This window comes from Primulina huaijiensis, chromosome 16, assembly GCF_012295235.1.
Source record: "Primulina huaijiensis isolate GDHJ02 chromosome 16, ASM1229523v2, whole genome shotgun sequence".
Lineage (NCBI taxonomy): Eukaryota > Viridiplantae > Streptophyta > Magnoliopsida > Lamiales > Gesneriaceae > Primulina > Primulina huaijiensis.
The window spans coordinates 19081248-19109017 of NC_133321.1; the positions used below are offsets into that span (position 1 = coordinate 19081248).

General features: G+C 34.8%; 3 protein-coding genes and 1 long non-coding RNA gene across 4 annotated transcripts; 2 read left to right on the forward strand and 2 right to left on the reverse strand.

Annotated features, from left to right (window-relative positions):
- The first annotated feature begins 4040 nt into the window (after positions 1-4040).
- On the forward strand, positions 4041-8785 carry LOC140961738 (pentatricopeptide repeat-containing protein At4g13650). Its single transcript, XM_073420413.1, has 2 exons — positions 4041-4990; positions 5958-8785. The coding sequence occupies exons 1-2, from the start codon at positions 4870-4872 to the stop codon at positions 8663-8665; spliced, it is 2829 nt and encodes a 942-aa protein (XP_073276514.1). The 5' UTR covers positions 4041-4869; the 3' UTR covers positions 8666-8785.
- Positions 8786-9621: 836 nt separating this feature from the next.
- Positions 9622-12087, reverse strand: LOC140961130 (pentatricopeptide repeat-containing protein At5g27110). The gene has a single exon (XM_073419428.1). The coding sequence runs from the start codon at positions 12081-12083 to the stop codon at positions 9981-9983; it is 2103 nt and encodes a 700-aa protein (XP_073275529.1). The 5' UTR covers positions 12084-12087; the 3' UTR covers positions 9622-9980.
- Positions 12088-15193: 3106 nt separating this feature from the next.
- LOC140962011 (SNF1-related protein kinase catalytic subunit alpha KIN10-like) lies at positions 15194-18369 on the forward strand. Its single transcript, XM_073420853.1, has 9 exons — positions 15194-15949; positions 16074-16258; positions 16361-16543; positions 16623-16754; positions 16838-17023; positions 17218-17307; positions 17383-17535; positions 17622-17810; positions 18085-18369. The coding sequence occupies exons 1-9, from the start codon at positions 15718-15720 to the stop codon at positions 18190-18192; spliced, it is 1458 nt and encodes a 485-aa protein (XP_073276954.1). The 5' UTR covers positions 15194-15717; the 3' UTR covers positions 18193-18369.
- Positions 18370-22016: 3647 nt separating this feature from the next.
- On the reverse strand, positions 22017-25333 carry LOC140961259 (uncharacterized). Its single transcript, XR_012172322.1, has 3 exons — positions 25143-25333; positions 22732-23005; positions 22017-22150 (listed from the first exon to the last, which is right to left on the reverse strand). It is a non-coding gene; the product is annotated as an uncharacterized lncRNA (long non-coding RNA).
- Between the last annotated feature and the right edge of the window lie 2437 nt (positions 25334-27770).

A 27770-nucleotide genomic window follows, 5' to 3' on the forward strand; every position in this document is an offset into this window, starting at 1 on the left:
AATTGCAAACATAATATTAAATTTGCATGTACACATCAAACACTTATTCATAATATTTGACATTTTATTTAACATGCAAAAATAATTTCTAAACATGTATTAGAAATTACTTTCGAACTTGAAATTATTTTAATGTGTACAAATTATTTGACCAAATGTTATATGTACCGAATTATACATATAACTTAATAACACATTAATCATTATTTATTTATTTATTATTATTATTTAAAAATAAGAATAATAATTAATGTGGGTATCATACTTAATTAAATTTTTTTTTTAAAAAAAATAATAATAATAACCGACACTTTGTAAGCACATGTTAAATTGTGTGGGTCCCACAAAAAAAATAAAATAAAGTAAAAATTTGCATAGCATTTCACGTGAATGATACCAAATTTCAACGACAACTTCTATACATAGGCCATGCTCATTTAAATTAAGTTATCAGAAAGAATTCATTCGAAATGCATTATTACTTCGTCTTCTTCCTCTCAGCAATTTCTTATTCATCTCATCCGAAGATTTAAAAAAAAAAATCTTCAATTTTTTAAAAATTTCAAGGAAGAAGTTTAAGGTGTAACCTAGAACAAAATACTCAGGTAAGTTTCTTAATATCATTTTATCCAATTTTCAACTTCAAGTTTTTACGTAAAACTTTCTCGATATCGAATTTTCAGAAAATGAAAACAAAATTTTTCAAGGCTGAGGTATCACGGCTCTGATACCAAATGTTAGATATTTTTCTTAAAATCATGTTTCTACGTATATATAAACATGATATGTAATATGCGGAAGCTTAATCGAAAATTACCTCCGGTCATTGAAATTTTGTTGAAGCTTTCTGATTTCTTTTCGATTGGAGCCTTCTAAACACTTCAACACTCCTTTAGATGGTGTATTTTTTGTATGAGATTGTGTGTTTAGGGACCTCAATGCCTTCGGTATTTATAGGCACACTCATACCATCACCGAGTGTTTTGGGAGTCGAGATTCAGAAGGAAAATCGTGTACGCATCTTAATTTTTCTTGGCCGTCGTCAATTTCAATTTGTACACGCTACTTCGTTTAACATGTGTCATATTTCTTACAAATATTTGATACCATCATTTATACCAAGGTAACTTGCTAAATGCATCAAGGTTCAGGCTAAGTCATATGCTGGAAAAGACTATAGCGAGCGACATGCTTTGCAATTTGCCACTGTGTTGCATACGATGTGTTTTATACGTAAAAATTTTCGAGGGGAAATGAACAAATGTAATAGGGTTGCCTTATATTCATGTCCAATTGATATATTACGAGCAATGATTTTTGTATGAATTGTACTGTTTTTGTGGCCAAGGGCATCTTAATAGATTCACTCCTCCATCAATAATACGAGGCTCGAACAAAGTCCCATGTACTCGTTAATCGATCAAGAACAGTGAACCTTTGATGAATAGGACTTGAATACAAACTGTTTTTCCCAAGAATAAGTGAAACTAAGCGTAACACCAGGGAGAATGGGCAGACCATTGTTGATCAGACAATAATCCCCGGATTTTGTGACAACCTCAGTGTTCAACGGCTCCACAGTTTCAAGCCCTTTGCACAATAATTTCACTTTAGACTGATTGCATGCCGAGCAAGCATTTGTTATGGTGACATTCCACTGTGTTTGATCACCTACTGCCGATCCTGTTGCTTCTTGCTTGATTTCCAGGTTCCTCAAATCACATGGTGGTTGAACTCTCCCTGATAAAAATGCAAAGTGAAGTGATATTAACATCTTCTTTTAGAGGTGATTCGATCCAACATGTCATTGGAAAGATAAGCTTTTCTCTTGAATAAACAGGACAAAATTTGAGAATTTTCAACATACCCTGGCTCATAACCGCAACGAAGAAAATGGCCAAAACAAGCTTGATGATGACTTCCATTGTAGAATGTTAATATTTTAGTTGTCTTTTTTTTTCCCCTTTGGTTTATATAAAAGTAGAATTTAATTTATATAATCAATTTAGAATTAGGGGTCTCAAATGTCAAGGAGCATAAAGATGCAGTGTAATTAAGTCGAATAATTTTTTCCCCATAAAATTTCGAGGCGAATCAGCATTTTGAAAAGAGAAAATGTTAACAAATCTCACTCAATCAATATAAAATCTACAGATAAGATTTACTCCGTAAAACTAATTGATTATCAAAATCATTATTATTATTTTGCAAATAAAATATATTATCGAGAATAATCTAAAAATAAATTATTTATATTATATAATGTGGATTTTATTAATGACATATCAGTACAATGTAACTAACAATATTCAAGAGCAAGCAACATTAGATGAAAAAGGCTTGAAGGTAAACTGATCCTCCCAAGCATAAGTAAAACTAAGCGTAACAAATGGGTGGATGGGCTGCTCTTCGTTGATCAGAAGACAGAAATCCCCAGATTTTACGATGATCGCAGGATTCAATCTCTCCACAGTATTAAATCCTTTGCACAAAAGTTTCACGTTAAATTGAGTGCATGGGCAATTATTTGTCACCGTCACATTCCACTGGGCTTTGTTTTTCACTACTGCTCCTGTCGCTGTTTGTTTGATCAACAGATCGCTCAACTGGCATTCTGCCATACTCCCTGCATATACATTAAGGAACCGTTGTAGTTCGAATAATAGGATGAAGAATGAAGTAGAATATATGGACGTTAAACTAAAGTATATGTATAACTTTAATCGTTCACAGAACTCGAGTCAAGTATTGGAAGGAACAAAAATGTATTATCAATTTATGTTTTATCATTCACACCAAATGATGCATGATTATAGAATACGAAAAAAATACTTTATTCAAATTGGTAAAACGGAGGATCTAATTTGCTAACTGTGGATATAATTTGGAAATTATTCCAGGAGTTTCATAGTTTAATTAAATTGTAATATAAAATTAGGACAACAAGTCAAATGGAAAAAATTACAATTTTTAGTTATATATATCTTTGTTTCTTTACGATTTTGATTATCTATGCTATCAAATTTCAGTTTTAATTTTATATTTTTCAATTTTTGATAAAACTTAGTCTTTTTCTTCATAACGTCGATGTGACATTACAGACGTCAGTGCCACGTCGAAAAATGACTAAAATTATATATAAAAAAGTAAAAAATATAATGAACTAGATAATCAAAACTGCAAAACGACAAACAAACATACAAGAAAAAATGCAAATTTTCTTATAAATTCGAGAACGTCTAATATACCTAGGCTGGTAAATGCCACACAGAAAATCACGCATAGAAGCTTGATGATGCTTTCCATTTTTATCTATGTATCTTTTATTTCGTATACAATGCCAAGCACTGTAATTTATAAGGACTTGGGGTTAAAAAAAGTCAGAGAAGGAAAAGATCCCTGGAATAGATTATTAATTAGAAATTTTCAAAATTTTCATATGAAGGTGCAAAAATAAATGTTGGTGTGACTAAACATTCCACACACAAAAATGGGTAACATATCCCAAATCTATAATGGAAAATAAATCATAGGATAGGGAAATTGTTACATATTATCGCAAATAAATTAAGCTATGGAAATTAAGTGAGTTGTCTCTCTTTTTTTAGGAATGAAATTGTAACAAAAATGAACTATCTCCATCTTGGACTCCCTGAGACCTTATCCCGGACACGAGCTCTTTCTGAGATATTCTCTTTCACTTATTTTCTCATGCGCCGTCACTAATAAAATATCACACCCCTGAAAATTGTTTCTTTCGTTTTCTCAAACATTCGAACTCACAATCTCCATGATTAAGTCCCTAGATTTCTAGAATATTGATACAATTTTCTAGGGTGAGAAATTATATGAGTGACTGAGGATGAAAAAGTCCGTAAGAGATTATATCCGTTTGCTAGAGAAATCCCGAAAAAGCCCAAGGGATAGCCCACGGGCGATACAGAAATCATCCTTCCATTTTGTATTTTATTTATGTTTTGCTATGTATAAATAAGTGTGATATATTAATTTTGGTTTTATTAAAATTTATTTCACGACAATGAAAAAAGTTTAGGACGAGTCCAAAAAAACAAAACCGTTAAATTCACTCAACCGCCACCACCTGCAGCTGTCCGCGCACCTGAGCAGCGATTCACTACGCACCTCCGTCGTTGCAGCGCCCAGTACAGGCTAGCTAACATATACCCAAACCCAATCGCCGCCTGCACGCTAGCAACGAACCACCTCAGCCATTTTGTTGAATGCAGACTCTGCCTTGTTTCTTTCACCCCGCTTTCGCCAACAGTCCCAGAGGCTATCCGCGAGCGAAGTGCGCAGCTCAGACCGCAGCGGCTGGTGACGATTCCGCTTGTTAAATTTATGTTCCTACTGTTTGATTTTGGTTGGGCGTTATCTGCGTAAAGCATACACCACCGTCCTATATTTGTTCGGTGAAATGCCAGACTTGTATTTCTCCAACTGTTAGATGGAATACCCACAGCACCAAAATACCATTGTCCGCACTCATTCTCTGCCATCAATACGAATAATCCACCAGTCCATAAATCCAGCCACCCTCGAATTATCAGCAGAATCGCAGTCAACAAACACATGAATCTATCTTATATTATCGGCACCTATACTGCTAATGACCCAGCGAACTTGAACTAGTCAGCGGCTTCTAGCAGCATCCAGTATTGGCGACGCCAAATGAATTTACAAATTCTTTTATTTTTAACGATTGTACAGGTCATTTCTCATCTTCTTTGGCCAATGAAACTCTATCTTGAGTTATACTTCATTCTCACATATTATACCAAAGTTACACATATTATACAAGCATAGCCTAATCATGTTTAAATTTGCTGCTTGCCTGATAGCCATTCATGTATGAGGATCTCAAGAACTTTGCCCTTGATCTCAAGCAAGGTGCATTTACTCCTCGGGAAAAGATGGTCACTCGATACCCATAATGTTCATGCTGAAATATTGACAATTGCATTTGCTAAAGGTATTCTGACTTCTAGTCATCTTGTTTGTATGCTGTTTCTTGGAACACCAATCGTTCAGTGTTGATTCTGATGATGTTTTTGAGGTTTTTAAAGTTCAACCCATTTTAAACCTTTGTTATCTATTTGGTTAACAAAAGTTATATATTTTTGAAGTACCAAGAATTATATGTAATAAATTATGAACAAGAAGAATGATTAAAGTTGTATGTAAGACAATGGTATTTAATCGCACTAAAAATGCTAACATCTGCTGTGACATTTGACATAAACATTACACAACAAATTAAAAACATAAAATAATCCCCATGGCCACAATTGAGTCTTGGCTTTTTATGGCGATCTTTTTGTGATGGATTATCGGAAAGCATACACTGAGTTACAACGTGTACAACTCAATCAAAATCTAAACTAGTAATGTTTCAGAAAACCATAGGGTAAAACATAACATGATGGTAGAATGAAGGTGATACCAAAGTGAGATATCCGATAACAGAATAACTTAATAAACTCGTGGATCTAACTAGAACGATCAACCTCTGACAAGCTAGTAGACCTCTTGCTTTGATCTCATTTCCATTCCACTCGTGTTATGTCTACCCTATGCGACCTTTCGGCACTGTACAAACGACTAGATGTGATTGTGTTTATGATGCATGTTTTGTGTCTCCATACATAGTTTTGTACTACCAATGATGAAAGACAAACAGGTCAATGCCAGAGGCAACAATATAACAACTATAGTAAAAAATTAAATTTTATCAATTTTTAAATAGATAAACTGATTCCTCTATGAAAACACTTCAATTCGAGTGATAAAATTATTTTAATCTGGTAAACTTTTCATGTTACTTTATTTTGTAAAATGGTGAAAAAGAAACTGGATTCAAACTGTGGAAAACCATGTTCTGGGCTGTAGAAATTTTACCTCCTGGAAAAAGAAATGATATTTCTTCTGTCGTTTTACAGGTAAGAAGTTACATGCTGAAGCTTTTAGCTTATGCTCGCAAAAGTGCAAAAATAATGTCGCTCTGGATGAGGTTGTTGTGGCTAATGCCTTGAGGGCTTGCGGTGGAACTAAAGTTTCTGTTCAGTATGTTCAGCAGATTCATGCTAAATGTGTCCATTCTGGTTTCCTTGCAAGTCCACTCGTTTGTAATCCCCTAATAGATTTTTACTTGAAGAATGAATTTGTAGATTGTGCATTTCAAATTTTCAGCATCATGTACACGAGGGACAGCGGTACTTGGGTTGCCATGATATCAGGCTTGTCCCAAAATTGTTGTGAAGTAGAAGGTATTCTCCTTTACAATGAGATGAGAAAATCTGGAGTCTTCCCTACCCCATACGTCTTCTCAAGCATTATAAGTGCATGCACTAAAATAGACTCCTATGAACTCGGAGAACAACTTCATGCTATAATTTACAAGTGGGGATTTTCATCAGAACTCTTTGTGTGCAATTCTCTTGTGGCGCTTTATTCTCGATGTGGGAATTTAACAGCCGCTGAACTGATTTTCATTGAAATGCAACAAAAGGATAAGGTTTCGTACAACACTCTGATTTCAGGATATTCTATGCAAGGATCAAATGAGAGATCTCTCCAGTTATTTGAGAAAATGCTGATGGTATCCTTGAAGCCTGATAGCGTTACTGTTGCTTGTATCTTGGCCGCTTGTGCATCAATGGGGCTTCTTCATAAGGGAATGCAACTGCATTCATATGCAATAAAGGCAGGAATGTGTTTGGATGTAATAGTCGAGGGTTCTTTACTGGACTTGTATGTAAAATGCACGGATGTTAAAACAGCCCATAAATTCTTCTCCGAAACACAATCCAGTAATGTGGTCCTCTGGAATGTGATGCTAGTAGCATATGGACAGCTGGGTGATCTCCAAGAGTCATTCCGTATTTATTCGCAAATGCAAACTGCTGGTTTGCAACCTAATGAGTACACCTATCCGAGTATAGTGAGAACCTGTACTTCTGTTGGAGCTCTTGATTTAGGAGAGCAGGTTCACACCCAAGTTATAAAAAATGGATTCCAGCCAAATGTCTATGCATGTAGTGTGCTTATAGATATGTATGTTAAACTTGGAGAATTGGGAACTGCTTGGAAAATATTCAAGCGTTTTAGTAAAGACGATGTTGTTTCTTGGACATCCATGATTGCTGGATATACACAGCATGACATGTTTGTTGAAGCTCTTAATGTTTTTAAGGAGATGCAAGAACTAAGGATTAAAGCAGATGGAATTGGATTAGCAAGTGCAATTAGTGCATGTGCTGGAGTTCAAGCTCTCAATCAAGGACGTCAAATTCATAGTCAGTCTATAGTCTCTGGCTACTTAATGGATCTTTCGATTGGTAATGCACTTATATGTCTCTATGCTAGATGCGGTCGTATACAAGAAGCATACACAACATTCCAGAAAATATGCAATAGAGATACTATTTCGTGGAATGGATTGATATCGGGTTTTTCACAGAGCGGACTGAATGAGGAAGCACTGAAGGTCTTCTGCCGAATGATTCAAGCTGGTGAGGAAGCTAATGTGTTCACCTATGGGTCTGCAGTTAGTGCTGCAGCAAATTTAACAAATATAAATCTAGGCAAGCAAATTCATGCTAATATAATGAAAACTGGTAACATCTCTGAGGCTGAAGTATGTAATGTTTTGATTACATTATATGCAAAATGTGGAAGCCTACATGGTGCCCAAAGGATGTTCATTGAGACACCTGAGAAAAATGAAGTATCATGGAATGCTATGATTACGTGCTATTCCCAACATGGATATGGTGGACAAGCCATAAAGCTCTTTGAGGAAATGAAAAGGTTGCAAATCATGCCAAACCATGTAACATATGTAGGTGTTTTGTCAGCTTGTAGCCATATAGGATTTGTGGAGGAGGGGTTGAGCTACTTTGAATCCATGCATGAACAGCATGGGTTGGTACCAAAACCAGAGCACTATGCCTGTGTTGTTGATATTCTTGGGAGGGCGGGCCAATTGCGACGTGCAAGAGCATTTGTGGATTCTATGCCAATTCAACAAGATGCAATGGTCTGGAGAACCCTCTTAAGTGCCTGCACAGTTCACAAGAACACAGAAATTGGCGAAGTTGCAGCAAAGCACCTTTTAGAATTAGAACCTGAAGATTCAGCTTCTCATGTACTCACGTCAAACATGTATGCTGTTACAGGGAAATGGGAGTATCGGGATCGAGCAAGACAATTCATGAAAGAAAGAGGTGTTAAGAAAGAGCCTGGCCGTAGTTGGGTCGAAGTAAAAAATATATTTCATGCATTTTTTGCTGGTGATAAACTCCATCCTCTTGCAGATGAGATATACACCTACTTGCTGGATCTGAACGAGCAGGTGGCTGCAATTGGTTATGTACGAGATCGTAACAGCCTATGGAATGATTTGGAATTGGAGCAGAAGGATCCATCAGCACATATTCACAGTGAAAAGTTAGCTGTTGCATTTGGACTTCTATGTTTGAATAATAATATTCCCTTGCGTGTGATGAAGAATTTGCGTGTATGTATTGATTGTCACAATTGGATTAAATTAGTGTCAAAGGTTGTCAATAGAACTATCACTGTAAGGGATACATATCGCTTCCATCACTTCCATAATGGTGCCTGTTCGTGTAAAGACTACTGGTAACTAGGACACATGCAATATCAATTGGCTAATTCTTATGGATCAAATGTACATCTGAAACAGCAAAGCTCTTTCCGGTCTCTTGTTTGGATGCTGTTGTCATTGCTATTAACATGTCGATTTCTATGACAGAGGGTTCGTTTTTGATAATTTTCTTCAAACTCCTGCAAGTTAGTGGGTATTATTGGAGTGGGAAATGTTCTGAAAGGGTCCCTTTGAAATGGTCACCATTCGGATGATAAATGACACTAGATTAAATTAATGTTTACAAAAGTTTATTTTAAATGTTTTTCAACTTTTATATATAATTTTCAAACATTCATCGACTAAAAGCTTGAAAACACTTAAAATAAGTTTTTACGACCACTACTTAAATGTATGTTGTCAAATTTGTTGTTGTATCCATCTCGAAGCCATTATGATTTATATCAAAATTATAATTAATAACAAAATGCAAATTGAATATTTTAAACTACAAAATCTATCAAGTTATGATATTCAATCATTGAGCCACTCATACAACTATAAACGTAGGGTTGGGAAAAAATATCGAGCATTCCGATATATCGTGCTTACTATATGAAAAAATACCGTACATACCGAATTTAAAGGTATATCATAAATTTAGGTATGATATCATACCGTACCAAATTTTTGTATATACCAAAATATTAAAAAAAAAATATTTTTTAAAAAATATAATATAATGTTAATTTCAATATCGGTATGACATTAAAAAACATTGGATATTTCGATGTGAATAAAACCAATCTTTTTTTTTTAGTTTCGGTACAGACGGTATTATACCGATACCGTATCGAAATTTCGATATACCAATTTTTTTTATAAGAAAAATATGGAATTTATGTCATACCGAAATTTTGATACGGTATCGATATTCATTTTTCAGCACGATATATGATATTCTTTGGAAAACCCGATATACCATACCGAATTAGTTCTATATACATGATACTTGGGCAACTCCTGGTTAGCCAGACTCAACAATCCCACTCCCCGCAATTATTCCTGCAACCCGTTGCTCAAATATCTGCCACAATCTAATCGTTCAATTATGCAGTTGAACCCAAATTTTTTAAGTTGGATTATTGAAGCACCATTCAAATATCTATGCCACGTAGACAGCCACACAAGGCAATAGAACAATTACTGCCCACACAAATCCAACAACAGTAAACAAATCCATGTGGATAACTTTTTTGGTGTAGTTATGGCCATCTGAGGTGTCTACTAACTATTCGCTGCTTATGCTTACCGTCAGCACACCCCTACTAATTACTAACTTTGCTTTGTTTATTTACAGAGCTGCTTGATTTACATTTTCATCCTTCTCCATGTGACAATACATCAAACTTAAACAGTCAAAAACAGACTCAGCACCGGGGGATGTGTTGTCTTCGGCTAAAAATGACCGGATTTCCCTATCTACTTCAATCCAGCTACACCCTGGATTCTTTCTCAACCCAACTTCTTTCATTTTCAATCTAATCTTGCGAGCCTCATTCCAATTTTTGGTTGCAGCATACATCTTCTCTAGAACCACATAAGTCGATATATCGTCTGGATCCTTCTCAATAAGGGAACTTGCAATTTTCTCCCCTAAGTTTATATCCCCATGCAAATGACAAGCAGCAAATAGTGTACTTAACAACTCGACATCCTCTTTCATGGTAGGTGCATTCTCTAGTAGCTCATAAGCTTCATGTAGCCTGCCAGCACGTCCTAGGAGATCCATAAGACAAGAGTATTCAGCAGATGTAGGCTGGATACCATAATCATTAATCATCAAGTTAAAAAAATGTCGTCCCTTGTCAACTAAACCTGCATGACTGCAAGCAGAAATCACTGCAAGAAAGGTGACTCTGTCTGGCCGTATACTAGATTGTAACATTTCCTCAAAAAGTTTCAAAGCTTCGAATGATCGACCATGAGAACCATAAGCAACTATCATCGAAGTCCATGATACTAAATCTCTTCTTGATAACTGATTAAACACTCCTAGAGCTTCTTCCACAGCACCACACTTGGCATACATATCAAGAACAGCGCCCATCAATATAACGTTCGAATCAAGCTTACTCTCAATGATACACTTGTGTAAATCTTTTCCCCGTTCTAGTGCATGTACTTGTGAACAAGCTGAAAGAGTACTAGTGAATGTTATCGCATCAGGGCTTATTCTCGCTTCCCTCATGTTATTGTATATATTCAGCGCTTCAAAGTAACAGCCTGCTGATACATATCCAGAAATCATTACATTCCAAGAAACAATATTTGTTTTAGGCATCATGGTAAATACTTTCTCAGCAAGCGTGATGCATCCACACTTGAAGTACAGATCAACTAACGAGCTTCTGATGAAGATGTCACATTCCACATTTTTTCTTAATATGTAGCCATGGATAAATTTTCCATGAAGGAGATGGGCCGATTTAGCACAAGACATTACCAGACTGCTTAGAGTTGTCGAATTCGGCATAAGTTTTTCTTGGTTCATCCTCACTAGAAGTTTAATGCATGAAAAACTATCCCCAACCTGACTATAACCTCCAATCATTGTATTCCATGAAACCAAGCTCTTGTTCGGAATTTCATTGAAAACTTCTCTAGCCTTCTCTAAGCATCCACATTTACCATACATATCCACAAGAGCAGCACTCACATAAGCATCCAATGCAACCCCACTCCTCACCAGTTCTTCATGAATGCTTTCCCCCTTTTCCAAATCCAAAAGCCTAGCACATGAAGATATGGCTGTTGTAAAAGACACTGAATCGGGTTTATACCCCAAACTCCTCATCCTTTCAAAATACTCCAAAGACTTTTCAGACTGCCCACTTTGATAGTAACACGAAATCACATTATTCCAACAAGCCAAATCCCTCTCGGACATTTCATCAAATAAGTTCACAGCTGCTCCAAACAAACCACACTTGGCGTACACAGCAATCAAAGAGCTAGATATGACAACATCTGATAAAAGGCCAGATTTTGTCAAATCTGCATGAATCCTTTCCCCGAAATCTACTCTCCTCAATCCACCACAAGCCTTCAACACGCTTGGGTATGTGTAACTATCTGGTTTCAAATAAGGGAGCTGAAGCAAATTTTCGTACAACGTAAGTGCCTCTGTATACATGAAATTCTTCGTATACGATGCCATTAATCCATTCCATAACGTAATATCTAACGGGTTTTCTACGCTCAGAAAAACTGAATTTGCTGATTTATATGCTCGGCATGAGATGTAAAGATTAATGAGGTTTTTACATAAAGCTAAGTTCTTTTGCAAACCTGAAGAAATTATTTTCTGGTGAACTGTTTGAATTTTTTTCAATGATCTTGTGTGACTGCAAGAGTTTAGCAGAGAGAATAATATTTCTATGGTGGCAGTGTTCATGCCGCAAATTGGAGGGAATGTATTTCAAAAGTGCAGACTTTTCCCGTTAATAAAGGACCCACCCTTAAAACGGGCCGGGCAAATTTAAAGGGTCGGGAGAAACTTTAGGTCATTACAGTGGGCTGGGCTGATCCAACAGACGAATCAGGCCCATGTCGTATTATCATATTTTATTTTCTATACATTCTTATCATAGGTTCAATGGTTTTCAAATATTTTCATTTTTTTTTAAAAAATTGAGGCACACTAATTGTCTAAGTAATTTAGTCATTTATAGTTGATAGGATTGATTTTCGATGCAAAAATCCAAATACGATCTTATTTGTGTTTGGATTAAAATTTTATTGGGCCGGTGGTTCGAAGATCGATTCAAATCTCATAAACGAATTTTATTTCGATCTTGAATTTGATTTAGAACTCAAGGTCAATTTATATAATCTGAAGTAGATTATCAAGATGTGATATCTTGTTAGTCAATATTGAGCATATTATATATTGATGAATATTAAAATATTTGTTAATGGTTAAATTTGTTAACTATCAAATTCATTTAGTTATTTGATTTTGAAATAAATTTAAACATGTTAGAAATTGGCTTGAGTTCAATAATTTATTAGCAACAATATGAATCAGATAGATCCGAATTGGCTGAGAAAACTTATGATATGTAGGCAACTGTATGCTGGTCCTGAGGTAGATGTGTGGAGTTGTGGGGTTATTTACTTATTTTACATGCCTTTCTTTGTGGGAGACTCCCTTTTGTAGGATAATCTTCCTGGCCTATATGCTAAGATAAAGGTGATCCAAAATTTGAATTTTTTGTTTCGTTTTTATAGTTTATAACAGTTGAATATAATCACTCGATTCAAGTCATTTGAATGGTGGAGTGGAGTATACCCTGTTGGAAATCATTTGTCTGAGAGTGTGCTCAAGATTTGATTTCAAGAATACTAGTCGTCGACCCTATGAAATGAATATTGATCCCTGAAACACGTATGCCTCCATGGTTTATGATGTGTCTTCCACCATATATCGTGAATCAATCACCATAGTATTTAAACCGAACAGAAAAGGTAAGTGTGTTTGAATGGTGTAGTACTAGTAATCGATCTCCGTGTAAGAAAAGTGTGAATGTGTTTTCAAGACCATACAATGGTTTACCAACTTGGATTAATTATTTTTATCAAGTTCAGAATGAATACAAGGGGAGCCATTTTTTCCAACTTAAGGCTGACATTTTCTTTAAACTTTTGGAAAGGTTGATATCGATGTCGTGAAAGATATGGTTCAAATGGGATTCGATGTTCGAGAAGTGATTGGATCCCTTCAGAATCATCTGCAGAACGAGGTGTTGTAGCTAACTCAAACGTCAAAATTACGCCTTCATTAATCTTCATTTGTAAGAAAACGTCTTCTGGCGTTTCAGGCCACGATTACGTACACTTTGTTGTTCCATAGCAGCGTTCCGGTACAAGTTTCTAACCATATTCTAAACCAAGAAAGTTCAAGCACGGATAATCTTCAGACGTATTCAGAATCGGCTTCGCACGGACAAAGTAATTGGACCCTTAGCTCGAAGGTAGTATTTATCATTGACTTGGATATTAGGAAGTCTTTTATCAACATGCCAATTAACGTTCCATCGTTCCGCCTGTATGCTTTCGTCATGTTGGTTTAGTCTCAGGCAAGTCCAGGAGAAACGATAGCGGAAGATCTAGACGTTTTCCAAGGGTTGAATGTGAAATGGAAGAGAATAGGAAGTTATAATATGAAGTGCTTGTGGTCACCACCTCCTTCAAGCTATTCAACATCTGCCGGCAGTAGAGGAATTTGTATTGGATCTGGAGATGCTATTGAATTCGAAATCCAGGTGAGTGTTGGTTCATTTTTTGTATTCTAAAATCGAGATTCTTGGCTCAAGACTGCCCAGAGAGAGACACGTGAAATTATGCAACGCAAGATTTGAACTTTTCTTTCTTTCTTTTTCCTGTAGTCATATGGTTTTGGACAATTTAATTCACGCTTCATTTTTCTGCTAAAATTTGATGCATAAGACAAAAAGTATGTGAAAATAGTTACGGTTTCCCAGCTGTACAAAGCGAGTGGAGAGTTGTATTTCTATTCCTTGAAGTGTAAGCTGCTTTTAGAGCTTCGGTGGTGTCAATGTTATGGATGCAACTGTGGATGATAAGCAACTAATTTTGGCCTTCAATTTCTAGCTAGATTTCCTCTATATTGCAAATCAAAACAGGTGGTGGTTCTGTGAAAATTAATGGTTAGTATTCACGTATTTGTAATTTATAGTTTCGTGTGTGCATTCAACACAATAAAATTTGTTCACATTGATCGAAATTCTTTGTGAATCAATACTCTCATGTTTTATTCAGTAACGAAATGTATATATCTATTATTTAGTATGATGAACTGGGATAAATTTGCAAAATAACTTTGGTCAACTATAAATACACTTGAGAAGTTTATTTTCTTAAACAAATAGTTGACCAATATTAAAAAACAAAATGACTCACCGCTTATATCAATATTTTAATACAAAAGTAAGGAACAAACAAAAGATCAATTTTTCTTATTCTCCAACCAACTGTATACCTGTACCTCCAAAATCTGCTTTGGATCATTCCACCCTTGACGTTTGATTCGCCATTTTTTTTTAAATTTAATGCACATCAATTATTCCTATTTAATGCATATAATAATTAAAGAATACATCGAATCAAAGGATCGGAGGCTTACACTGACCCATCACACAACCAATGAATGTCATCTATGAACTTCTAGCCAAATGATTTTGTAAGTCATTGTGGGTTTATCCTGTGCACACTTGACGATAACAGCTCGAGGTATCTTATCGACAAACAAAAAAAAAATCCCTTTTCCACCCGTAACTATGCAATTAATTTGAATAACACAATTTAAAATCACAATGAAAAAACTCGAGTTTGTTTGTGGAGTAATAAACTAATTCATCTGATTTCTATATAAGACAAAAAAGTACAATTTAGCCTTGCTGTCATATTTTTCATAAGTTTGGTTTGATATGTTGTTACTCCCACGAAGTAACTTTTGTTTGTTATAGATTCGTCAACGTTGAGTCCAAAGAACAATCACTTTGTTTAATGGTGTCCGAATCAACTCGCACTTTACTTGACGGAGAACACAATTCGAGTCTTCGTTTAATCAATATGTGATTTAATCTCTGCTGCTATTTTACGCTCACTATTATTACTTTGTAAATACATTTGATACGAACAAACAAAACAAAAAACACTCACTATAGCATGTGATTTTGTTCAAGTGACGTACCGCTCATATTTCAGATGTATGATTGCCGCATAATCTTTAGATTGATGATTTTGTCTATGTTTTCTTCAAGTTTTGCATAAATTTTCTTGAATTAGCCCACATAATTTGTATAAACTATCTTGAGTTAGCTTCTTTTTTCTTTGTTTGAGGATTCTATTATGTGACTTTCTTACTTTAATGATAGCTTGGTTTAATCCGAAAACTTAACATGGTAGGTGGAACCGCATGTTTATGCTGAATTTAACTCGAAATTAATTAAGTTGAGGCTTTGATTAGTGTATGTGAAAAGTGGTTTTTTTTTTTCTGGGTATCTATGAACATTTCATCTTTATGCATATGTATTGGTAGTCCTAAGATGGATGGAGGAAGTTTCGGAAGGCGTGGCAAATCGAGCCGAAACGTTCTACCGCGTTACAAGCTCGGAAAGACTCTTGGTATTGGCGCTTTTGGTAAAGTAAAATTAGCAGTACATACTTTAACAGGGCTTAAAGTTGCCATAAAGATTCTTGATCGCCAATCAATTGATAATTCTGAAGCAGAAAAAGGTACACAAGGCCTACTTTTCTGTGCATTCTAGGCCATGGATTGATTGAATATGTCAAATTTGTGTTTATCGAGATTCTAACACGATGATTCTGTGTGTTTTTGTGCTTCTTCATTATGTTTCAGTGAGGAAAGAAATCAACATTATGAGACAACTCTTTCATCCTCACATAGTTCGACTTTTCGAGGTGATAGATACACCGACAAAGGTTTATGTGGTGATGGAGTACATGAACTCCGGTGAACTGTTTTACTATATCACAGAACATGGTAGACTAGAAGAGGACGAGGCTCGCCACTTTTTCCAACAGGTATATAGGATTCTTGTAAAACTGGTATGAGGCCGTGATTTTCTGTTGTAGTTGAGAAAGATTGTTCTAATCAAGACAGCATGTTACTTGATGTCAGAATAGATTATTTCAGGAGTTGAGTACTGTCATCATCACATGATCGTGCATCGTGATCTGAAGCCTGAAAATCTAATCCTTGATTCGAAACATAATGTGAAGATCGCTGATTTTGGTTTTGGAAACGTTATGCGTGATGGACATTTTCTTAAAACATCCTGCGGAAGCCCAAATTATGCAGCTCCGGAGGTTTTTCAACCTACGCAAAACTAATTCTACCTTGTCATAAACTTACTTTCTAGTTTATATTTACATTATTTTCTACTAGCTCATATGTAGGCAACTATATGCCGGTCCAGAGGTGGATGTGTGGAGTTGTGGGGTTATTTTATACGCCCTTCTTTGTGGGAGGCTCCCTTTTGATGATGATAATATTCCTGGCCTATATGCTAAGATAAAGGTAACTGAAATTTAGATTTTTTTTTAAAAAAAAATTTAAAGCGGTTGAAAGTTATTTCTTGATTCAAGTTATTTGATTGGTAGAGTGGAGTATACCCTGTTGGGAATCTCTTGTCCGAGAGTGCTCAGGATTTGATTTCAAGAATACTAGTCGTTGATCCTATGAAACGCATATCTATCCCTGAAATACGTAGGCACCCGTGGTTTATGATACGTCTTCCGCCATATATCGCGAATCCATCACCAGATTATTTAAACCAAACAGAAAAGGTAGGTGCATGTTCTTGGATGATCTTATATTTAGAAAAGGATAAACACATCTAATAATATACTACCCAATTCAGTTTGTGAGAAATGTGCACGTGTTGCATGGGTCATGAGGCGGGAACCTGGACGGTGACACACCTACTGATCTTATAAATGATTGAATTTAAGAATAACCTTTCTTGTAACTTTTGAAAAAGGTCGATATAGACGTCGTGAAAGATATGGTTCAAAAGGGATTTGATATTCGAGAAGTCATTGGATCGCTTCAGAATCATTTGCAGAACGAGGTGTTGTATCCGACTTAAACGTTGTAGTTACAGTTTTATCCTTTGGCCATACGAAAACCTCTTTTGGCATTTCAGGCCACGGTTACATACACTATGTTGTTGCATGGCCGCCCTCCGGTTCAAGTCACTAACCATATTCAAAATCAAGAAAGTTTGAGCACGGATAATCTTCAGAAATATCCAGAATCGGCTTCGCATGGACAAAGTAATTGGACCCTTGGGTTAAAGGTAATATTTATCGTGGGGCTCGGATATTAGAAAATCTTTCAACATGCTAGTTATCATTCTTTCTGTATAATTTTGTTTATGTTCAGTCTCGGGCGAGTCCAGGAGAAACAATGGTAGAAGTTATAAATGTTTTCCATCGGTTGAATGTGAAATGGAAGAGAATTGGAAGCTATAATATGAAGTGCTTGTGGTCACCGCCTCCTTCAAGGTGTTCGGTATCTGCCAGTAGAGGAATTTGTATTGGATCTGGAGATGCTGTCAAGTTCGAAATTCAGGTGAGTTTTGGTTCATGTTATGTATTTGAACTGGAGATTCTTGGCTCAATTTGCTTACAAGTAAATGATAGATGGCACAGACATATAGAAGTGGAGTATAAATTATAAAAAACTTTCAAACACTGCAACCCCGATCTTTTATTCAAAAAAAATTCATTTAATTAAAGAGAACTCTTGTAGTCCTATGTTTCCCAACAAGTAATGATCAAAACTTCATTTTTCTGCTAAAATTTTGTGCATAAGACAAGTATGTAATAAAGTTACAATTTCCCAGCTATACAAAGCAAGTGGAGAGTTGTACGTATTGGATTTGCAACAGTTAAAGGGACCTCCATTTCTATTCCTTGAAGTTTGTGCTGCTTTTAGAGCTTTGGTGATGTAGCTTATCACAATTATATGGATGTACCAGCCTCTGCCTGTGGAATATACATAATTTTGCCCTTTCGATCTTTTTAGTTTTATTTATGGTGATATATGTATATGTGTTGGAACTTATACTTTAAATTGTGACTTGTAATTTTAAGTAACCTATTGAAAGAAGTAAAAATTTTGAATGTTAGGATGCCAAATGCTGCAAGTATCTGTTTGTATTGCAGAACGTCACATCTTAATATGTTACCATGCTATCAGTTAGATATAGAGTTGTCACACAAGATAGCACTAAATTTCTCTCCCTGATAAGGGGTGCAAACAAATCTAATTGCTTACTCCTTCAACTCATTCTAGAATATCTCAAAATTCACAATCTGAAAAACACTGTCTTGTAATTGCTAATAGCTTCTAAGTAGTGCTTGAGTTAAACTCGAGCTTTAATTTCTCAGGCTCAAGTGCTCGTCAAACAATCGAGCTCAGGTAATGAATATTATTAGTATTATCATTGTGTGAATCTGATTTAAATTAATACTTTTGTCCTTCCGTTTGTCCGCAATTACACATGCAGTAAGGGCATTCTGTAGACAAGCTCGAGCTCGATCTTAAATCGAGTTCAAAAATCTCAACATGCTCCACCTCGATTTGGCACCGTGTGCAGATTCCCGACTATTATTACCTATTGTTTTCTTGGTGAAGTCACCTGAATATGACTAGTACAAGTCTCAGAACCAAAAGTATAAATGACAAAGGTGAAAAGAAAAAACATCCGGGCAGGTAGGTCATTTTTACACTGATAAAACAGAGATTTATGAACTATCAGAAGAGTAGAGAAAATTTACCAGAACGAAGAAAAGACTTTCAACATTTCCAAAATACATACACATAATTAAATGCTCTACAGCATCAGCTTCTAATTATACAAAATTTTCCGCAAAAAAGGAAAAAAAATTAGGAAACTAGAAATGAAGCAATAACATTTTCCCACTTGCCGTATCTTGAGCTAAAACTACCACCTCCCCTTTGCTCAGCAAACTCCTGAAACACTTCGCGAGCAGAAGCATCCCAAGTTTTAACCATTTCTTTAAGTGATATCGGCTGCGAGCATTTTCTAAGTGACAAACTGAAAATGGATTTTGCCTTCAAACAGAGATCTTTCCCTTCATCATCTCCACTGTGAGATAAAGCACACATATCAGACACATTTTTATGTCAGACTGCGATAAAACCTTCATTTTTTATTGTGTTATATATATCCTCCAGTCAATTTGTTTTGAACTCGCAAATCCATACTCATTTACGCCGTTAGTTGAAAATAGGGAGTGTCATTAACACGTTATAGGCCTGCCATTAGCAAGCAAATGAATCCCAACAAGATAAAGCTTTTACTAAACAATGCATGTCATTTTACTAAACAATGCCTGTAACAGAAAAACTTAGTCACAAAAATAATGTATAATAATTGGTTTCTCACCTAAAATCAAGAAGCAATGCTTCCGACACGACAGGAGAAGAATTTGGATAATCAGGAGTCACAATCAGTTCCAGAAGCAGAGTGGGAAACTGTAAGCAGGGAATAATATTGTTTTAACTTATTCACTGGAAATTCCAGAAAGCAAAGGAAGAAAAAGATACAAAACGTGTTACCATCTTTTCTGAGGAACCAGGGATCCTAATTTCATCAGCGAGTCCTACTGGACTATAACAACACCTAATGAGGATTGCTTTATCAGCTTCAGCCCAGAAAACATCTTTCGTGTTTATCACATCCACCATAGATTCAATAAGCATATGGTTAATTTCCTTGATCTCTTGTAAGATGAGATTACTAGGCTGTGATTATACATTACAAAATTTTAGATATTGGAGTACAAGATTATTTTCAAAATTCTGCACGCCAAGAAAATTTATTTTTGATATGGGAGGTGAAAATTAAAAGGATACCTCTTTTTTAAGCCTCTTCATGCGAGAATCAGCATTCAATTCCATTTCCGATGATGAATGATCAGAAACTATGGTGCTCAATTGACGCTTCATCCTCGTCTCTATGACACTTCCATAAATCATGCTGAAGTTCCCATCTTCATAATTTCTAATATCATCAGCCAGGTCCTGGACAAAGATCCTATCTAATTCAATGTGAAAGAGGCTTCTTGATGTTCTGTCAGTTATATTCGTGACAGCGCAGATATCCCATAGTGAAGAATTTAGAGTTCTGGCCGATACAGACTTCACCTGCAACACAAAACTAAAAAATAAATTTCTCCTGATAGTAGTTATGCAAATACATGTATATATAAATAATTGTTACACCATCCAAGCCTTCCATAAGTGAATGTGTGTGCTGTTGGATATATCTCACAAACAGATATAAATAGTGTAAAAAATGGACAGACCACTTCAACCAGTCGCCCCAATGGGCATTCTTTAGCACGGGGCAGCTGATTGACTACTGGAGAACTGGACTCTGCAAGCAAAGGAGACTTCAGTAATCCAGTTTCTTCAGTTATAAAGGATTGATTTTGGCTTGTGTTTTTTAGCTGAGATAGAGCAGCAGGCTTCTGATGGACTTTTCTCCTCTCTTCAAGTGACAATGAATGAATTCTTGAATGACATTTCTCAGAATCTACTGGTGCCGAAGAGGGAGTTAATGGAGTCAGAGGAGGAACAACTGGTGGCGAGGGAGTGGATAGCAACGGTGTTGCAGAATTGGAAAAGGTGGATGACAAATCCTTTGGCTCAATATATGTGGAAGAGTGCTGAGATTTTTTAGGAGAACCAACATGATATGAGGAAGAAATTGAATGATTTTGATTGAATCCTGAAATATATCCGTACTTCAAATCTTTGTTAAATTTCAGTACCACCCGAGCTTGTTTTTTTCAGCCAGTGTCTGTTGTAATGGTTGCTTCAGATTTGGTATTTCCATAGGTTGATCCCGATGCTTATTTTGCTGAGGTGAAATGGAAATGGATTTTTGAGTAATAGAGTTGATAGAAGAATCCTAGGAGTTGAAAATGTTCTTTGACGAGGCAACTCTTTGGTGTAGAGTAATCGTATCATTGCTGTTAGCGGCTCCACTTGAAGGATGGAGTAACATATTACGAGCCATTTGTTCAACGCCTTTTTGAAATCCTGAACCCAACAAGTTATATGTATTGGAGTTTGTTATAGACGATGTGTCTCCTTTTCCAAGTCCAACTGAAGGGCTGACCTGAAATTTATTTGTCCCTTGCTGCCTCAAAGACAGTGGCATTCCCTTACGTGTGCTGTTCAGGCACTGATTAGACATTTTGTACTGAAGAAAGTTTGCTCTTTGCTGCATCTGAGATGTTCTCAACATACCACCAGACATCTCAGCATGTTGATGAGGGTGCCGTTGCAACGGAATGTGATTCTTGGCAATTACTCGATCAAGGTGAGTCCTCACCACATTAATCATACTGTATACTTTCTCTTTTCTGTAATTCATCATAAGATCCATCTTGGACAACTGTAGGAATCTTATTATTTTTTCTGCAAAATTCCTATTCCTTTTGTGTTTTGCCACTAACTCTGCATTGGTTGCCTGCGTGAGAAATTCATACTTTCCAACATCAGTATCAAACGGTAATGATAAAAAGGATAACAAATGAACATACATGATCTGTTTCTGTCACATGAAAACATAAAAATAGACACGGCTCATACCAGATGCCTCAATTCCTGTGATTTCTCGAATAATTTGATCAGATCGGACATGTACATTTCCTTCACGAACTGAATCTGTCAGCAAAATCGCAACACATAGAGAAGACGAAAAAGCACAAATCTGAATTCCATATTCTTCACAGACAAGAGAACTTACTTTAAGTAGTGATTAAAACAACTGTTTTTCAAGACAAATAGATGAACAGTAGTACTTTTACCTGCTGGATCAACCCAATTGTTGGAATTCATCAACCCGACTTGAGAATTGTAGTTTAATAATCCTTTGAACAGACAAAAATCTTACATTAGACAGAAATATTTGAATGGATAGGACATTGAAACATGGAGTTTTGTAACTGCTTGTAAAAATAAAATAAGCAAAAATATCTAGAAAAATCAGTGCCAAATGCGACGTACAGCGAGAAGGTTATGTGTCAGAGAGCGGTTATCAAAAAAGGGGAATTACATTAACAATCTTAGTTAAAAAGGAGTTAAGTTCGACATATTTTCACATCTATTCTGAGATTTATTTTGATCTCGTTATCTAAGACATGGATTTGAGCATCTTTCTATAACACACAAATTCAATGCTAGTATTATATCATTTATCTGATGAAAAAAATTGCTCTTTTTACTCTTAGGAATCGTCAATTAGGAAAGGATGAAAACCAACCATCAGCATTATTGTGTAATGAGATTAATAGAACTACTATGTTTCTGATTCTCTTTCATTTTCCAACTCAAGTCATTTTACTTGAAGAAACAATCATGCATTTAGAATGTGATTTCAAAAGTACACCAAGACAATTTTAATTATTTATCTAAACAATATGTGATCTATGTGTATGAGCTGTGAACATACCTTGCGAAGATCCAACTTGAATTGGTTGCGATTGATTTGCTGGCATCTTCTGATCAATAGCCATCACATTCTGAGAATGAAGAAAAGCAGTTCTCTGTAACATCGGTTGCAACTGCATTTTTTGAGGCAGCTGCATTATATGCTTATGTGATGTTGATTGATCAGAGTGTTGAACTACATTGAATGATTCTTGACCATTCACCATAAAGGAACTTGATTGATTTCCAATTTTATGTTGTTGTTGCAGCATTCCGAAAGTGGGGCTTTCTCTCTGCTGAAATATAGAAAAAATTTATGGCTTCATGTATCGATATTAGGAATTGCGAGCAATGCTAAGTCTGTCTTTCAAGAAGAGCAAGATAAGTGTTATGAGATACTTCACAGTCTAAGTCCAATTGGCATGAACCCCTGCATTTCATGTGGGGACAATTCAATGGGTTTTGGGAGGGCAAAAGCTTGCATTTTCAAAAAAACATAAAAGTAAAATCTGAAATTTTTTGTTTGAGATGGACAGCAGCAAGGCTAGATCTGGAGGAAAGAGGGGGTGATTGCCTCCTTCCAATCAGAAGGCAATTAAAATTTTGAATTTGATGTAAAAAAATTTAAAAACTACAAGTTTTGCCGTTAAAATTTATTCAATATCTCCACCTCGATTGTAAAATCCTAGATATTGTAATCAGGATAGTATATTTTTGGATACCAGGATTTATCTCATTTTAAGATGTAATATTTGCAAGATTTTTCAAAGGTTGAGTGGATAATAATATCGTGTATATTTTTTTTCAAAATTTGAGTTATACACCCGACATAGACCTAAGATTTGATATACCTGGATAAAGATTTAAGCAAGAAGATGACTCAATCTTGGATTCCAAAATCTTGAAGAATATACCATAGAATTTTCGAATTTATTGGATAATTTATTATGGATTTTCGAAAATCGTTCACTACAGGGAAGTCTACACGATATAAAATACAGGCTTGGGAAAAATTTAATAGTTTAACTACCATGATTTTAAAAAAAAAAAAAAAGAAAAATATCAAAATCTTATTTTGGAAAAATACCACTAAATTTCGAATTTAGGTAGGGAAATAATTGGGATTTAAGAAATATAATTATTGGGGAATAAAAAGTCTACCGAATATTGAGAATTAGACACAAAAGTCGAAATTGTTGCAGCCTGGACAAGGCATAATTTCGAAATTCATCCAAGGAGGATATCCAAATTTCGAAATTATTATCTAGGACCAGGGATAAAGATTTAGATTAGATCACGATTCTAGATGAAGATTTGATTCAAATTCAAACGCGCGGATAAACTCGATCGAGATAGCAGCCAACCCCTATAAATAGGAGGGCCTATAACTCGAAAATTCACACCATTTTCTACTCCAAATTTTCGAGTTCCTCTCCTAGTTTTCTTAGGATTTTCGAGAGCTTGCTCTCTCCGTGTGCGAAGAAGCGAAGCGCTGCTGCAGTCCAAACCCGAAGCTAGGGTTCGAAATTCCAGTGCAAGATTCCTTTCTATTCACGTTTTTTTCTCATCAAAGATCAGGTAAGTGGGCTTGTTTTAAATGTGTAATTTCGGTGTATGCATTTTCGTTTTTTTGAAATTTCGGTCGAGTACAATTCTTCTTCTACCCCCTTCTGGTTATGATTTCTGCATGGGTTTTATGTTGACACTGTGAGGATTCAACTTGATATGGGAGGGAATCCCAACTATGATATGACCCTCATACGGTGGGGATATAACCGATTCGGCCTCGCCCCCTTAGAGGAATAAAAATTAGGGACTGAATTCAGTAAACCATTGAAAGTAGAGGAATCTCAGTGTCAGGTCAAGGATACGAATGTGGTATGAGTCAAATATGCATGGTGTGCGTGTGTGTGTATTTCGAAAATATATGTGCATGTTGTTGTGTACTCGAACGGCCCCCACTTGCTGAGTATTTCCCAAAATACTCACCCTTTACTCTCCCCTCCCCAGATAAATCAGAAGAACATGTTGAGGAAGAAGAGTCGGAACAATTCTGGGGATGGTGATCTCGAGATTAGTCTTGGCCATGTTCTCATTATTTTCGAATTTTAGAAGTTTAATTTTCATGTAAAACGTTTCCGCATTTATTTATTTTTCAGTTGTAAAGACAATGTCCAAACTTTGCGAATTTATGAAATAAACTGGTTTCGGTTTACACTGTGCTACAAGGCTGGTTGTTTTTCGATTATATGATTGATGAACAACGCCGATGTCGACCAACCCCGGTTTCGGGGCGTGACATCGATCATCTCTTCCCATCTCGCTCCCACTCTCCCAAATTCCTGAACCTGTACCTAGTGTCCAAGTCCTGATATAACAATTTAAAGAGTTGCAACAAAAAGATCCATAGACGTCAGTGGGAATCATAAGTACATGTATTGGCTGCTGTTGCCTTAGAGTACTTGAATTGGAATGCAAAGCCGATGATTGTATATTCGATATATTTGCTGGCTGCATAGGGACTTGATGCTGAAATTGATGGTGCTGATGGACTTGAGAGACCATGTTGCTTGAAGTCTGACTCTCGGAGAATCCAGAGTATTTGGTGGATAAAATACTTGGGATATTTTCCTGACCTGGATAATCGAGCTGCCTGTAAATATACAAGCATAAAAACTTAAGTTCTACAATAATGTTTTTCTGTTAATAGATTCGACTTGTCCTTCAATGCACCAAATTGACTTGCTGCGAAGTGCCTTGCTGACATGCAGTGAAGAGTAACTAACTAAATTTGCACCATGCTGAGGCCGTGGAAATTAGATAATGTAATATAGTCTTCTTGAGATGCTTTTGCGAGGATAAAACTACAGACATTTTAAAACCTTATATATTTTCATCTGATATATATATATATATATACTAGAAGATGTGCACGTGTGTTGCACGTGTGGAACATAAAAAGATGATATGAAGAGAACATATATCAACTTACTTTCACTATCTTTTATTTTTCAACAATAAATTCAATCTATGATACCTAGATAAAGTTCAAATTTTATTTTTTCCTGAGTTCTTGGATACTAATATAATTGAATTGTTTTAAGTTATATATATAAGTATGTATTGTTGTAATATTCTGTCTTAACATAAAAATATTTATTAATATGATTCATAATCAGAAATATATTTTGAATATCACTGTGACACCTATTTTAATATCACAACCTTAAATTTGTAAAAAAAAAAATAATTAGACTATGAGTATTCAAAGTAAAAATAACAAAAACAAAAACAAATTTATCAAAAAAATTTTTTACAGCAACCATAATTTCTAAATTTCTCATAATATATTTTGAAGTTATAAAATTATATGCATAAATCACGTCCTTGAAAAAGTAGCTACAAGTTCTACAAGTATTTATTGGTGGAAACTTGACAGGACATAAAGAAAAAGATATTAAAAAAAATATATAAGAAAATTTTAAAAATTTTATAAATCATTTTAAGTAACCGTAAATGTAAGAACAGTTTGTTTCACCTAAAATGATTTGAATTCATTCTTATTCCTCATTTTTCTATCACTTTGATGTATATAATAGTAATTATTATACATAAAATCAGTTTAAACTCATTTTGCTTTTTTTGAAGTGTTCTCTTATAGTATCAAACAATTACTTATGTTTGTCACACACAGGGTTTTGCTGTTTGGCCTATTGACACTCGCGTCAGTGCAATCATCATTATGTTCATCATTAGTTTAGTGTAGAGATTTGCACGGTAGATCACAATTGTAAGAAATAAAAGTCTTGTTTTGGTTAACAAATATAACTTTTAACATAAAGATCAAGAAATGTTTAAACTAAAAAATTAATATTTTACTATCATTCAATTTTGTTGGGTTAAGCATGCATTATGGGTGAACTCCTGGGAAGTTCTCGTGCATCAAGCTGCTGACTCGTGAAACAGTCTCATAAGAGTTTTTGGGCTAATTTTTATTTTTAAATTGAGTAAATTAACATATATTAATAACGTAAATAATACACGACTAATAAATTTGAAAAATCTAATATAATTGTGTGAATTTACATATATGTCTTTATTTTCGTTAAATAATATTAATAAACGCATGTCTTTTTTCTATTCGTTTTCATATATTAATTGGGAAAAACTAACAATAAAACATGTGTTTATTATTATTATTATTATTTTAAATTTCATTATAGATATAGTTTTTTTTTAAAAAATGCAGTGTAAATTTCATTTCGAAAAACAAAGGCTAAATTTAAATTTCATTCCAAAAAATTTTGGTTAAATTTTATTTTTCTTCAATTTATTTTACAAGTCATTAATAGGAGTATGTCTCTTGTGAGATGGTTTTACAAATCTTTATCTGTGAGACGGGTCAACCCTACCGATATTCACAATAAAAATTAATAATCTTAGCATAAAAGTAATATTTTGTCATGGTTCACTCAAATAATAGATTTGTCTCACAAAATACGACCCGTGAGACTGTCTCACACAAGTTTTTGCCCATTAATAGACGGAAAAAAAACATTTATTTATTATTAATATTATTACTATTTTAAATTTTTTAAAAATAGAATGTAGATTTCATTTCAAAAAATATACTATATTTCATTTTTTTTAAATTTATTTTAGAATATTAATTAATACATGGAAAAACAAACAAACAAAGAGATATTTATTAATTATTTTTATTATTTTCATTATTTATGAATGTTAATTTACTCAAATTAAAAATAAAATTGGCACATAAAATCTTATGATTTAATACATGGAAAAACAAACAAACAAAGAGATATTTATTAATTATTTTTATTATTTACATTATTAATGAATTTAATGATATGTTATTTTTCTTTAATTTTAGATTCCATTAATGAATTATTTTTATTATTTACATTATTAATGAATTTAATGATATGTTATTTTTCTTTAATTTTAGATTCCATCAATAAATTAATATAGAAAAAACAAAACAAAAAGACCTATAATAATGAATATTATTTAATGATCATAAGGGCATATGCTATATTT